The 15,727-nt window shown below is 34.2% G+C and overlaps 2 protein-coding genes across 7 annotated transcripts in view; one reads left to right on the top strand and one right to left on the bottom strand.

Moving 5' to 3' along the window:
• The first annotated feature begins 527 nt into the window (after positions 1-527).
• On the top strand, positions 528-10,547 carry LOC133847143 (protein yippee-like). 4 transcript variants are annotated; one of them, XM_062281954.1, is made up of 3 exons: positions 528-979; positions 6,466-7,046; positions 8,284-10,547. In XM_062281954.1, exon 3 carries the CDS (start codon positions 8,441-8,443, stop codon positions 8,783-8,785), a length of 345 nt encoding a protein of 114 aa, XP_062137938.1. In that variant the 5' UTR covers positions 528-979; positions 6,466-7,046; positions 8,284-8,440; the 3' UTR covers positions 8,786-10,547. The 4 variants fall into 4 exon arrangements, with proteins under 4 accessions (XP_062137938.1, XP_062137941.1, XP_062137939.1 ...); XM_062281955.1 differs by lacking the exon at positions 528-979 and adding an exon at positions 4,356-4,497; XM_062281956.1 differs by lacking the exon at positions 528-979 and adding an exon at positions 4,381-4,506.
• A 4,345-nt stretch (positions 10,548-14,892) lies between these two features.
• Positions 14,893-15,727, bottom strand: part of LOC133847142 (cytochrome c oxidase subunit 4 isoform 1, mitochondrial) — a 41,079-nt gene continuing 40,244 nt past the window's right edge. For 2 of the 3 annotated variants that reach the window (XM_062281953.1, XM_062281952.1), the window contains exon 2: positions 14,893-15,677. In XM_062281953.1, the coding sequence (XP_062137937.1) occupies positions 15,049-15,648 (600 nt within the window). In that variant the 5' untranslated portion in view covers positions 15,649-15,677 and the 3' untranslated portion in view covers positions 14,893-15,048. Of the gene's footprint in view, positions 15,707-15,727 lie in introns of all 3 variants that reach the window. The other variant, XM_062281951.1, reaches the window with a different exon arrangement.

Genomic DNA, 15,727 nt, shown 5'->3' with positions numbered 1-15,727 from the left:
GCGTCGAATTTTTGTTTTGCAGATTTTTCAACATTTTGACTATGTACATAATTGGTCAATACTTTAAAAAATAGATAATTAACATATGTATCATTTCCCAATATGTACTACATAGCAAATTATCATAGTTTCCGAGAAAATTCAAAATAACATCTACATTTTTCGATTATACGCTCTCCTAGACTTTGTCTGAGAAGGCGCGCATTGCTATAATATAAACATAAAAGATTCGAATGTTTTGCAATTTGTTTTATTCAAATCGTGTTATACGTTTTCGAGAAAATCGCATTTTTGTAGAATAGTAAACATTTTTGAATTTTTGAAACCAGCACTAATATCGATATTATCGATTTTTAGAGTGGATATCGATGTAATGTCAAGTGCTACAGCAAGCAGAGTACAGAGTGACCATAAGATCAATTTTCGAATATACTGCAAATGTCACAGTATACTTGCGAAAATAGTCATTGGCAATTGTACAGCGTGTGACCAGCTTACGGAAATGTAAGTGGCTCGGTAACAGAGTTCACCACACAAACACACAACGCACATCACAGCGAGCGCCCCCCACAGCAAAAAAAAAATAGAAATAGAAAAACACACACACAGCACGCAAAATGAGCAAACGCAAACAACAAATGTGATGTTCGGTGGTGCAATAAATTGGAAAGAAGTTCAGAATAATGCAAAAGTGTTGCGTTAGAATTGTACAAACAACTACAACAACAACTGCAATAAAGGTGTAAAAAGAATCACAAATCACAATTAAGTGCCATCTACTAAGCTGAGTGGCTCTCGTTGTTGTTGTCTAGTCTTGTGCGTGTGTGTGCTGTGTGTGTGTGATTGTTTGTGTGCTCGAGTGTGTGTGTGTGTGCTTGTTTGTATGTTTGTGCATCGCACAACAACACAACACAACAACAACAGCAGCAACAACAACAAGAAAGCACAAGAAAACTGCAACTGCAACTCCAACAGAATCGTAAGTTGTTAAAAGATTTGCCATTTGTTGTTGAGAAAAAAAAAATGCAATCGAATGAGCGAGTGTGCAAAATGCATATATGTATGTATGTGTATATATTCATACGTATATTAGGTTTGTTTGACCCCCTTCCTCTATCCTCTTGACACACACATACACACTCACATCCCACAGCATAGAAGCAACCACAGCAACAACAATGGCAAGATTGCAACGCAGTTTGCTGCGTACAAATCCAAAAACAAGAACGCTTTTTTCTGCTAGTATATTTGTGTCCCCTTATATACACACACACACACACAGTTATGCACATGGATGTGTAAGCGTGTATGTGTATGCTAGCCTTTGTGTGTTCGTTTTTGGGGGCTGCTGCTGCTGCTAAACAAATTGCGTCTTTTAGCAACTCCACAGCACCATAAACATTGGCAAGTGCGAGCGAGTGAGGTAGAGATAGCGAGGAGAGAACGAAGTGCGAGCGAGCGAGCGTCATTAGAGTTCATTCATCTGATCTCTCTTTCGCGGTCTTTTTTCGTTGCCATCACTGTTGCTTTTGCACTCAGCTGTTCCCTGTTGGTCTTTGCTTTGTCTTTGTTGTTGTTGTTGTTACCCGTGGGAAGACAAGGACTTCATTTCGCTTTCTGGTTTTGTTTCTATTTGTGTTCGTGTATAAGCATTACACACACATGCGCAATACAGCTGCTCTCTGCTAGTGTGTGTGTGAACACAGCAACACAGCTGTTTCTGCGCTGTATTTTTGTTTACGCTTTCTTTCCATCTCTTTTTCGCCAGAAGGGCTCTCGCTCTCACACTCCCGCTACCCAATACATCAGACAACACATCCAAAACACACGTACATATATGTACATGTATGTATGAATATGTATGTATGTGTTTGGTGCTGCCTCGCTGCTGCTCCGCAACGCAATAAATTCTGTTATTTTTTTTGTTTTGCCGTCTGATAAGATTGTTATTTTTGTTTCATCAGCTGTTTTTTTTCTCTGTTTTTTTTCTGTTTTGACATTTTTGTTGCTGTATTTCAACTGATAGCGTGTGAGGAGACAGCGCAACTTTATCTGCTCCCCTCACTTGAGCAAAGTGTTAATCGTAAATCGCAATTTTGTTAGCATTTTGCATTTTACAACACTTATACATAAGGCTAGCATTGACCCCAGTCAAACAAATACAACAACCACAAGGCAGCTTCACCACAAAACCACACCACAAACCAACAACAAAAACAAGTGCTGCGTATGTCTGTGTGTGCTCTCTGTCCTCTTTGTCGGTGTGTGTGATAAAAGAAGAACGACGCAAAAATTCTGTTGACTTAAAGACGCGGGCAACAACAAAAAAAAAAGGAAAGAAGAGAAGAGAAAACGTAGGCGCAGCAACAATAACAATAACAATAAGAATAATAATAATAATACTCATAAATTTGGGGCGAGTGTGTGGTTAAAAAGTGTGTGTTGAGTGCTTCAAGAATCGCATTATAAGTGCAAATAAGTATTGTCAATTGAACGAGAACAGCTGATGTTCTGAATTGCTGTCGGCTGCATAAAACTGGTTGCGTGCAACAGCGAAATCAGCACGTTGAGTGCTGTTGGGGTGTTGGAAGTAGGTGGTGCAGAAATAGGGAAGAGGGAGGGCAAGGTAACGTTGCTAGCCAGTCAAACAACAACGACGACAACAACAACAACGACTTATCACAGTCTGATACAGATACAGAAAACCATTAGCAACAACAACAACAACAAGAGAAATAAGCAGAACAACAAAACTACAGCGCAGTACAATATTCAGTACATTGGCTTTTCTTTTACAGTGCAACTCGAAAGTATTGACCCCGCCAAATTAATCAAAATACATACATATGTATATCAAATGTTGTCAAGTTCGCTGATAACAATTCGCAATGCAACTTCGAATGATTCAAAGTTGTTCTTGTTATATCTTTTAATAGGTCTTGAAGCCTTTTTTTTTTACTTGTATAATTAAAAAAAAAAGTATTTAGAATCAATTTAATTTAACTTTTTCAATGTACAATTATTAACTTTTGAATATTTGCCCTAAATTAGTTTTCAATAAATTAAAGAGCAAATTTATAGAAAAATTTAGAGCCGAATAAAAAAAACAAATTGACAAATTGGTTTTGTTTTTTTACTGAAACCTTTTCATTTATTTTGCAACCTCAGAAGAAAATTTTTTTAATTATAATTTAGAATATTTACGATAGCGTGTCTCCATTTAAATTTATTGAACTAAAATTATTAGGTAACCTATTTATTTTAATTATTTTTGTGAAATTTAATTTTAAAGCGACAAGGAAATTTGTCTATCTATAATTTCAATGAACTAAGCAAGCTTTCCGTAGAATGTTAAAGAAAAAAGGAAAATGTATTGGCTAATAAAGAAAATGAACGTTGGCATTTAATTGTTGCTTTTTAAAGTGAGTTTTTTGTTTTCGTTTTCAACCAATTAGTTTTGACCAATTATTGGCACCACAATTTATACAAATTATAGTAGAGAATGAAAAACAAAAAAGCAATTATAGAAGGTTTGCATTAAAATGCAAATTAAAAGTGTGCGTGCGTGTGTGTATTTTTATAGGTGAGTGTGTGTGACACGCAGAAAAACAGCGTGGCCACCTTGTTTGCGGCTTTAAACGCTGTTGCTGTTGTTGTTGTTGCTGCTGCTGTTATATGCCCACACTTAGCAGTAGCAGCAACAACAACAAGAACAAGAAGAATAAACGGGCAATGCAACAAGAATATTGGGTTAACATTTCTAACGGTAATTGGTGCGCACTGTATGTGTGCACACACACACACACACACATACACAGACACATGTGTATTGGTTTTTGCATTTACCTTGCGCATTCACACATACAAACACACACAGTTAAAATAGAGACACGCGTAGTTACTTTGAGTTGTTGTTGCTGCGAACCAAGTAAATTGCTTGAAGTGTTCTCTCTCTCTTGATTTTGCTTGATTGCATGTAATATGCGTGTATACTATGCATAAATATGTATGAATGTACCATATGTACATATGTGTGTGTGTGTGTTTATTATGTATGCATGTTATATTTGCTCATTTTGCAATTGACGCGCTGCACAGCCACCTGTATGCTATGTACATATGTATGTGTGTGTGTTTGTGTCTGTTTTTCTTGTTGCGCTGCGCCTTCTCTTTACTTCTTTGTATGCTGCCTGCTGCTGCCGGCGACGTCGCTGCTGGCGTCGTTTCGCTGCCATCAGTTGCTAACAGCAGCAGCAGCAGCAACGGCAGCAGCAGCGGCGTCAGTTGCTCGTTACAATTCGCATAGCGCGCTTTGGTTTTTGATTGCAAAATAAAAAGTGAAGTGGCTCCTAAGCAAAAAAGGCAAGCAGCAAGCAACAAATAACAAAAATAAATAAATACCATTAACAACAACAAGCTCAGCAACAATAACAACAACAACAACAATAACAACAACAGCAGCAACGATAACAACGAAAATTAATAGAAATCAAAAACGTAAGCTGCGTCGTCGTCGCTGATGCCAAAGAACTTTCAGCTTCCTTTTTCTCGTTCGCTTTCTCTCTCCGTCTCCCTCTCCCACTCCCTCTTTCGTTCTCGCGCATTGCTGGTTCACTGAACTCGCAAAATTTCGGCAGCATTCGCTTCTTTTAGCTTCTCTTGCTCTTCTGTGCCGTCTGTTCACTTCTTGCTGTGATTCTATCCATTATTTTGTTGTTTTTTTTCTGAAGTGTGCTTTTGTTTTTTTTTTCGGTCACTTTGCATCAATTAATGAATGAACAGTTCTGTTAGCTTTTTGTTAATTCTAAATGCTAATTAATATTTGGACGCCCCCAACACCATAATTACACACACACACACGTATATACATATACGTTCCTTTGTATTAAAGAATCAGTCAACTCTTTGTTGTCTGGGCCAAGAAAGCGGCAACAACAACAACAACAGCGCCACCCTGGCCAAGTGCATTTCCCTGTTGTTACTTCTTTGTTCCACATACACACACACACACACACCCACATACGCTCTCCTGTTTCTTTGTTTCCACTCGTCGCGTCAGCCAATTTGCATTGGAGATTGAACAGAAACGCGACAAACTGACGCTGACGTCGACGTCGACGCCATCGAGGGCTTGGCAACCGCGCCAAAAAGCAAAAAACATAAAAAACAAAATGAAATGAAATGAAACAGGGATGCTAATTGTGAAACATGGAATGCACACAATTATATAAATCGATGTGATAAAAGATTGAGCGAATGCATTTCCTGAAATTTTGCAAAAGTCATTTGTTAGCTTTAAAGCTAAATATTGTAATCAATTACTTTGGTTAAATTATTTTCAGCATTATTGAATGAATCCAAATTTAACGCGCCCAGCGTTGACAACCAAAATTTATAATAATAAAGTGCATCTAATTTTTCGAAAAGAATTGAATATTCCCTACTGAATAATATTACAAGCTTTTGCCGAAAAGAATTTTTTTATGTATGTATTAAATTTATATTAATTTTGCAATAATAACTAAATTGTTTGTAAAGGATTTTATTGACAATTTTATTTTACGTCTAAAGTAAATGTTACAGAAATGTAATCTATTTCTTGTTTACACTTATTGATACCTTAACGTAATGACACTGTGTCATTTTTTATGTAGAAATATTTATAAAATCCTCCTTTTACTATGTACTGAACTTCCTATATTGCTTTAACCTTTTGGCTTTTTTAGTTCATTGTATCGAGTGTGCACTGTTGGTGTGTAGTGCGTGCTTGCATTAGATTAACGTTAATTCCTGGCTATCAAGGTTGCAACATGCAAAAAAAAAGGAATCCGTTTAGCTGTTGCAGCCCTTCGGTGTGTGTGTGTGTGTGTGTGTGTGTGTGCGTGTGTGTTTTTGTTATGTCTGTGAAATGTGATTCATTTTGTTGGCTGTGTGGAGCTGTTTACTGTTTACTGTAAATGCGAGCGCATCGTTTCGGCATTTGCCGTCTCGCTCGCTAAGCGATGAGGCGTCTATTGCGCTGCTCATAAATCATTTTGTTGCCAAAGACGCTAATAGGAATTGCCGCAGACCGCCCGCCGTGTGAGAGAGAGAGGGAGAGAGTGAGAGAGTGCGAGAGTGCGATCATGCTGTTGCATCCCTGTTTCACTTTTTTTTATATTCGAATGTTTGCGGACCACGGTTAATAGGCCACATTTGTGTTGAATGGCTGAAAAGAGACGAATGTGAAAATGGAAATCAATAATGGCATTGCATTGCCTTCGCTCTCTCCCACTCTCCCACAGTCCCCCCCCTTTTGCTCACTCTCTCGCTGTTTCTTTTTCGCTTGCGCTCTCCTTTGTTTGGGCTTTTGCATAACAGCGCCGCCATTGGCGTTAGCATTGTTGTTGTTGCTTGCATTTTATAGTATGACTGACAACGCACATGCATTAATAATCATTTGTCTTTGTCTTTTGTCTTTGGCAGGAAATCTGATATATACAATACATACAACAACAGCAACAAGAACAACAATTATACACAAACAGAAAAGTGAGCGCACGTGGAACAGCAGCAGCAGCAGCACAAGTGGGAACAGCGGCAAGTGGGAACAGAGAGGGAACATTGGGAACAGACAGACAACCGTTGCTTGCAGACAAAAGGCAACATCTGCAGCGCACGCATTACAAACACACACACACAAGACAACCAACACACATTGACATCGGTCGACGTTGACGTCGCTGTCGCTGCGATTGCATTAAGCTGAGAGGAGACTGAGACTGAGGTTTGTTCTGTGACCCACGACGACATTCTGGCAGACGACGCTGGACATAATCGTTCAATGACAGCAGCCGCAGCCGCAGCTACAGTCGCTGCCACTGCTTCAGCCTCTGCCTCTGCCTCTGCCACTGCTTCTGTCTCTGTCTCTGTCGTTGTTGTCGCGGCGCCGTCGTTCTCATCATCATCGTCGTCGTCGTTGTCGCTGACCGTAAGCAACGCGCGCAGTTAACGCCCAACAGTAGCAGCAGCAGCAGCAGCAGAGCCTTTTGCCCCGGTCTCAGCAGGTGAGCTTAACACAGGGCCAACAAAAGTAATGTTCCATCTAAAGCAAATAATTAAAACTTTCATGCTGAAAACTGTGCAGCTTTCCTAAGGAAATTTGCCATAACAAAGCAAAGTAAAATGAAATCAAATGAGCCAAAATTTAAATAAATACAAAACAATTGATAAATTTAAAATAAAGTAAAAAAAAAAAATAAATTTGAAAAACAATTAATGAATTTCAAATAAAGTAAAAAAAAAAAAATGTAAAAAAACAATTTATGAAATTTAAATAAAGTAAGAAAATATATACATAGGGATCATTGAAATAAATATTACGTTATAGTTATCATTAGCTTAATATTGATATGTAGACTCAATGCACATTCAAATTAATGTTTAGCTTAGACAATTTAATAGAACATCAACTCAATTTCAAAATTATGTTTATGTTTTATAGATGACAATATAAATGTATATTTCCTGATAATCTTTAAAAGCATTACTTCGATTTTTGAAATTAAGTTTATCATAGAAATATCAAAAATAATATTAGATTATATAAAAAATCCAGTTTGGCTAGTAATCAAATAAAGTATAGAAATATGTATATATAATATAATAAGAATCTTTGAAAAAAGTTTTGGAATTATTGTCTTGAAATGAAAATATCATACCGTATAGAAGGACAGAAAAATAAAGAATATAATTAGAATCTTTAAAAGTAAAAATTTTGTTAGAATTATATATATATATTATAAATTATTTATATATTATTTATATTTCAAACTAATGATAATTCTAGCAAATCTTTTTGAAATATCATATTATTCATATTTAAATAAAAATATCATTTTAGTTTGATAATAATATAATATGATATTTATATATAAAGCTTATAATAATTCGAACAAAAGTTTTATTGGAGTTTTTTCGAAGAAATGTCACAAACTAATTGTCTCAGTTAATCCACTTGATTAGAACACCAATTTGATTCATAAAATAAGCTTATCATTTAATATAGATGGAAATATTAATCAGCAAAGATAAGATATCCAGCATATTTTGATTATAGATCAAACAAAGATATGATATAATTTTTATGCTTATAGATTATCTTTGCTAGCAAAAAGTTGGCATTACCTTTTCAGTTATTAATATATACTCGTATTTGCTTTTTGTTTTTTATGATACTGAGTTTACCAAAATGATCAGCATTTATTCTTGATTAATTAGCAAACTGTTTCTTGTCTCTTTTAGTGGGCCAACACAAAGCCAAGAAGTGCACTTCTCTAACATCTCTAACAGCGATACAGCCAGAGTCCAAGACTAGCAAGAACAAGAAGAACAACAGCAGCCAGCAAAGCAACAGCAACAACAACAGCAACAAGGAGCAAGAAGATTTTTTTTAGCAACAATGGTTAAGACCTTTCAAGCCTACTTGCCGTCCACAAATCGGACCTACTCATGTGTTCATTGCCGTGCTCATCTCGCATCCCACGACGAGCTCATCTCGAAATCATTTCAGGGCAGCCAGGGGCCGGCATATCTCTTCAATTCGGTGGTGAATGTGGCCTGTGGCCAGACCGAGGAGCGAGTCCTTTTAACGGGACTGCATGCGGTCGCCGATATCTATTGCGAGTGCTGCAAAACGCCGTTGGGCTGGAAATATGAGCACGCATACGAGTCGAGTCAAAAGTATAAGGAGGGTAAATTCATTATTGAGCTGGCGCACATGATCAAGGAGAATGGCTGGGATTGAACGAGAGAGAGAGAGCGAGAGCGAGCGCACACGATGATGCGATGTGGAGGCTGGGCAGCAGGCTGGTCAGGGCAAATGGGCAAGAACAAGTGAAGAAGAAGAAGATGAAGATGAAAAAGAAAGGAACAAGGGCTTGAGCTAAAGCTTGGTTTGGAAACGCGAATATGGCAACAATCAACGTTGATGGCGAGCGAACGAGCGAGCAGCAGCAGCGAGTGCAGTCGATTGATCGAGTCGAGTCAAGTTTAAGAAGCGAGTTCGAGAGTTTTAGGGTACCACAATATATATATGCTATTATATAGTACATAACTCGTCGTATCTTATAGAACAAACACACACACACACACACAGACACAACACATACAGCTACATACATACATCAACACACATTCATACACACACACATATACAGCTCCAAAATGGCCGCTGCTTTATGGGCTTGGAGAGATCTCTGCGCTGAAAACGCAACAACAACAACAACAAGAACAGCAGCAGCAACTTGACAACTGGCGCCATCTAACGACGGGGCGCACACGTCAAGTTGCCTTGTTCAATGCCTTGTGTTGTTGTGATTTTCGCTTCTCATTTTGCTTGCAAAAAAAAAAAAACGAAATTTTAATTGAATATGCTAAAGTGATTAGTGCAACAGTTTTTTTGTGCTTTTTTTTTATTATTATTAATGGCCGACATTTGAAATATTTATTTGGCACACATATGTTCATCTAATAATTGTGATTTATATTTGTTGTCTCTAATTTATTGTTGCGCGCGCTTTTGTTTTCGGCAAATTTGCGGTTTTGGGGTTTTTTGTACAATTTCAATTTCTGTTTTTGTTGCCCACGTACACACGAAATGGAGAACACAAAAAACTTGCACTGCCAATAAACGAGAAATTGTTTAAACTGTTTTTGTAACGAACAAAATGCAAACAGCAATACAAACACAAAAGAAAACGTAGTTGAAAATGCTACAAAATTCAAATACAAATACAAATGCATAATGTGGCATGCGAAATCAAAATTCTAATTCAGTGTTTCACACACTCACACTCACATATACACAAAAACACAAACACACAGACACAAATACATAAACACCTTCTCAATGTAGTAGTTATTTAATAAAATATTTAACAAATATTAATTTACATCAAATTAGCTTTGAAAAAAATCTGCAAGAAAACTTTTTGAAAATGGCGCAAAAAAATGCAAATTAAAAACAAACAACAAAAAAATCACAACAAATTTAAAAAGCTATGCGAAAGAAAGAAAAAAAACAAATCAATCGATATACATGTAAAAAAATGGCAAGCAGAGCAAATAACCAAAAAAAAAAAAAAAATATTTTTTTTTTTTGTAAATCGAACACTGTGTGAGAACCCAAACACTAGGTGGCGCCATCTGAATTTATAATGATTTTAAGTGCATTATTTTGTCCTCTAATTTGTATAACAATTAATTTAAAAACATATTCAACTTATGTAATGTTTTGGGTGCAGAGTGGCCGGTGAAAAGCGGGGGGAAAAACGATTCGGGGGGATCAACAAAGCATGGGGGAAAAATGCACAACAAATTTACCGAACACATTTTCAATTTGTGAAAGAAATTATATAAAATACATGTACATAAAAGAGAATTATTTATGTATATTCATGTCGCACGTTAAATGCAACAAAAACCCAATTGAAATAAAAAGCTAAATCAAAGAAAACTGAATACAAAAAAAAAAAATAAATAAATAAATCCACAAAAAAAAAAAAAAAGCGCAAGCAGCAGAAGCAAATTTTTAAATTAAATGAATATGCAATGTAACTGCCAAGAACTATTCGAGTTAATGATGTTCTCTAAGTAGTCGATAACTAAATAAATATATATAATATATATATGTATATGAGAATATATTTTGTGGTAGCATTAAACGCTAAAAACAATAAAACAAATAAAAAAAAAAAAACAAAACCAAAAACAATTACAAAACGAAACATCGCGCATTAAAGCGATATTAAGAAAAAGAAATAAAATAAATTGAAATCTCTTCAACAAATTTATCTCACAAAAAAAAAAACCAATAAAAAAAAGGTTTAACGTTTTATTTTATTTTTTTTTTGAATAGCTGCAGATTACACTTTTAGTATCAAGCTGAAAACATTGGAAGATGCTCAACACAATAATTTCAGAAAAAAAAACAAATTTAAAATATTTTTGAATTGCAGTTGCGAAAAAAGTATTTTAAAACAAAAAAAAAACTCCATTACAAATTAATGCACAGATCAAATTCATATGGGGATATAAAAAAAAATAATGAACAAATGAAGTGCTACATTGTTAAACTCGTGTGTTTTCAATGCATTAAAATTAAGTTTAATGATTAGCCTTATTTAGTTTTTAAGCGAAACAGAAAAAAAAGAACCGAAAGCAGACAACTGAGGATCTTAAATCAAATCAAATCTTTTTGGTAAATTGTGAGCAGCTCTTTCACTTCGAACAAAAAAAAAGAAAACTAAACAAAAAGCAGAAGCAAATATTGAAATCTTTTAGAATCACACAAAAAGAAAAAAAAAGAAAGAAAAAGGAAAGACATTCATCCAATAAGTCGCAACACAAGTTCAAGTTCAAGAAACATAAAATACATTATACAATTTACATTTTACACATTATACAATAAGATAAATTCTATTTCATCTACAAGAAAGCAACAAAAACAGATTCGAGGATCTAATTATCTGTGTTCGTAAAGAAAGTAAAAAGAAAATTAACAGAAACAAGCAAAACGATAAATAGAAGAATATGAATATGGATATGTTTATGTATTTACATGCAAACGTGATATAGAGAAATTGATGTATTGATGTCAACATACATACATACATACATACATATATATACATACATACACCGAAAGCGAGAGGCGCCACATGAATTGATCAATGCAACATTTTTGTGCAACTGAAGTTAGGTTTTACATCAAAGCACTGGATATACATACATACATACATACATACATTCATAGTACATGACATATTCACATACATAGACACAAATGAAACCACCTTGACATGATGATGTACATTCACAGACATCAAAGTAATCGAAACGAAATGAATACATTATTTAATAGAGGCGTTTATTTCAAAACTCACAGTAAAACTGAACGATGATAATGATGATGATAATGAAGAAGGAGAGAACAGAAGCAAAGAATAAATTATATACATACACACATGCATACTGATGTATACATAATGTATACACACATTTACATATGTACATAGTATGTACTTTAAACTAAAGCCAAGATTGCAATAAAGCGCATTTTTAGCTCATCGCCATCGTGTTTCTTATTCATTACTTGGAAGAATAAAAGCGAAGTATACTTTATTATTTAAATTAGTAAATTAAAGATTACCGGGAATTTATAAAGTCAAATATTGTATGTTTCGTGTTGTTAGTGGCTTAGATTTAAATTATTTCGACTTTTATCTAAACACTTTGTCTAATAGATGAAAGCGTATTGACAGTGAAATAGCTGATAACCGTTTAGAATTAAAGTAAAGCAGTGCGTCTAAAAAAATACTATAAATATACCAAAGGCTATATTTGGTATATTAGTACAGTACTATAATTAAAATATATCATAGAGTGTAAGATATATCAGATTTTAAGTTATATTACCATGAAATTACTAGAAGTATGCTCGATGGTATATATTGGTATATTGCTATAGTATTTATTCATTATACCACTGAGTACAAAATAGACCAGATTGCCAGGCAAAGCAACTAAGACCCATAGTAAGCAGGCAGAATTTCTTAAATAAATTTTATAATTTTTATCTGATCACAACCAAATGAATTCAGAAATCATATACATATTATAGATTATAGGTAATTTAATATAACTTCAAAATTTCGCTTGTTATTGGATATACAGAATAAATACTATAATATACCGAAGGCCATATTTGGTATATCTATGCAGTAATACATTCGAAATTTACCATAGAGAGCATTGTCTCTGAGATCTTGGTGTTCATACGGACGGACGGACAGACAGACCGACATACGGATATGGCTATATCGTCTCGGCTGTGGATGATGATGAAGAATATACATATATTCTTAATTGGGTAGGAGATGACTATGACTGCTTCTGCCTGATACATCTTTTTTTTTAACCCTATGGGTAGCGGTTATAAAAATTGATAGACGGTCGAAGTTTTAAATGTTTGTGTGACACGTGTTGCACTTAATGATTTACTACAAATAACAATTGATTTAAATGTGCAAGTAAAGTGCTCACATTTTATTTGTTTTTTAATTTTATCTCACAAAACTATTAGTTAATTAATTACACAAAAACTTTGTGTTGTAAACTGTCGATTTGTGCTACAATTTGTTGCCCTAAATAAGCGGATTACATTTTGTTTAATTGGTGCAGCATTTTCATAGATAAATCTATATATTTTCATTGTTACACAATTATAAAAGCTCTTTGTTATATTACATATTTCAGATGGAATTCAAAAGAGTCGCTCGCAGCTTCGAATAGCGTATTTCTATTGTTTCTTTTGATTAGTTGTTTTGGCATTACAATTTTCATTACTGAAATTTTACAGAGCAATTTTACAGAGCAGCCATTAGACTATTGGACAAGTAATTTATTTATTTACATATTTTTGAAGCTTTGATTTAGCTTATGTAGAACTGTTGTAAAAAGGCTTCCCAGATTCAATTCAATTAAATAATAACATGAGCGTTTGTTTTATGTTTGAATTCTTGTTTTAATTTCAAGATACAACTTCTCCGTTTTAAGTATTTGAAATACAATATTTAATTAGGGAATTATTTGAAAAGATTAAAAATAGTTTAAAATATAATCACATTTATGAGAGCATTTTTGATAATTCTGTTGACCTTTTCTTTGTAGACACAAACAAAAATGTAAAATTATATTTTTAACTATGTATTTTAAATATTTTCAAAGATTTTACAAATTATGTATTATATTTCAAAAGATTTAAAAGAATTTTGAATAGTACAATTTAACATATTTTAAGCCTTTTAATCTAAATGTCAACAAAATATTTCAAATACACTAAGTATTTTAAATGTATTTATTTTGATAGGATTCGAATACTTTACAAGAGTTTTAAATACAAGAGTTTTAGAATACTTTGAGAAGAGTCGATTAGAAGTCCTATTAGATTTTAATTGAGCGCGTTGATAACTTATTTTGCTTTTATAATTTCCGTTATTAAAATTACATTTTGTTTTAAAGATTTCAAAGAATTTTTAATATAATACTTATTTATATTTATTTTTGAAATTCAATTTGATTTGATTACAATGTTTATTATTAAAATTACAAATTTTTAAAGATTTAAAAGAGTTTTTAATATAATACTTAATTGGTTGTTTAATACTTTTGACAAAGCGCCTTGTTTTAATGGAAAATTTCAATTTTATAGCGCTGCAATTGGAACATTTTTGTTTTTTTTTTTAGTTCTATTTTATTATAGTGTTTACTATATACTATTTATTATTTAAAATATATACTATATATAGTAATAGGTATATTCTTTATCGTTTTAATCAATTTGTACATTTTCGTTGGAGTTGCTATTAAGCTTGAATATAAAGAAAATGCAGTTAATTTTATGCAATTGGTAATGTGAATGACATTTAATACTGAAGTGGAATGTGTGTTAATATTATAATATACTAAATTTCAGCACTTTCATTTTACTATATATTATATTATATTATATTATATACACTATATACAGTATTTAGTATTATTGTAATCGATTTAATCGGTTTGCATATTTTAGTTGGAGTTGCTATTAAAAACTGAAGTAAATGAATTGAATAAAAATGCAGTTAATTTGATTGCTAATGTGAATTATATTTAATACTGAAGTGGAATGTGTGTTAATATTGTAATATACTAAATTTCTGCACTTTCATTTTACTATATAATATTATATATACACTATATACAGTATTTAGTATTATCGTAATCGATTTAATCGACTTGCATATTTTAGTTGGAGTTGCCATGAAACTTTTCATTAAAAACTGAAGTAAATGAATTGAATAAAAATGCAGTTAATTTGATTGCTAATGTGAATGACATTTAATACAGTTTCGAAGTTGAACGTGTGTCAAGATCGTGATATACTGTGATGAATGTGTGTTTGACATCGTGTGTGATTTGTAGTGTAGCAGCATTTCATTCTAGTGTCATTTCATACAATACAATAAACTACTTCCACTTGTTGGTCTCGTAGTTCCACTTCGAAGAGAGGCCAGTGATGGGTTGCACTTGCAGATGGATCATGCGACGCAGTTGAGCCTGACGACGATCCTCGTCAAAGGTCTCCGGGGTGAGGCGATCCAAGCGAATGCTATAGATAATGCTCCCCAAAATGCCGATGGCCACCACCCAGACAGCAACGCCAATCACAAGTTTCCATTCGGGAGTGAAGTGCTGAAATTCGGCATAAGTCTGACAGAAGCTGTGGCGATAGAGACTGCGTTTCTCCTCGATCGAAAGTTTCTTCCAATCGCCCTGCTCCTTTTCGCGCAGTGCACAACTCTCCGGCGACACTTCGCCGTAGCGAATGGCCGGAAACGGAAAGTCGGCGCAGTCAATATAAATTGGGGATCCATTGATGCCATAGCCAACAACTTCACGTTCGCCGCCCATCAAGCGTGTCGCATCGTATTGACTGTTGTGTGCACCGCGACGAATCATCATCATCATCATGGCACTCGATGATGATGATGCTGTTGTCTGTGCTGTGGCCAGTTTGAGAGCTGTTCCCGCTGCTCCGGGCAGACGCACTCCAAGTGAACGCAGCATCTTCTTTGTTGTATGTATCTTGGTTGTATCTTTGTTATTATATCTTGGATGTATCTCTCTGCAATTGGTTTCTCGGTTT

Source organism: Drosophila sulfurigaster, chromosome X (assembly GCF_023558435.1).
Source record: "Drosophila sulfurigaster albostrigata strain 15112-1811.04 chromosome X, ASM2355843v2, whole genome shotgun sequence".
Classification (NCBI taxonomy): domain Eukaryota; kingdom Metazoa; phylum Arthropoda; class Insecta; order Diptera; family Drosophilidae; genus Drosophila; species Drosophila sulfurigaster.
This window is presented reverse-complemented; position numbering and strand designations above follow the sequence as displayed.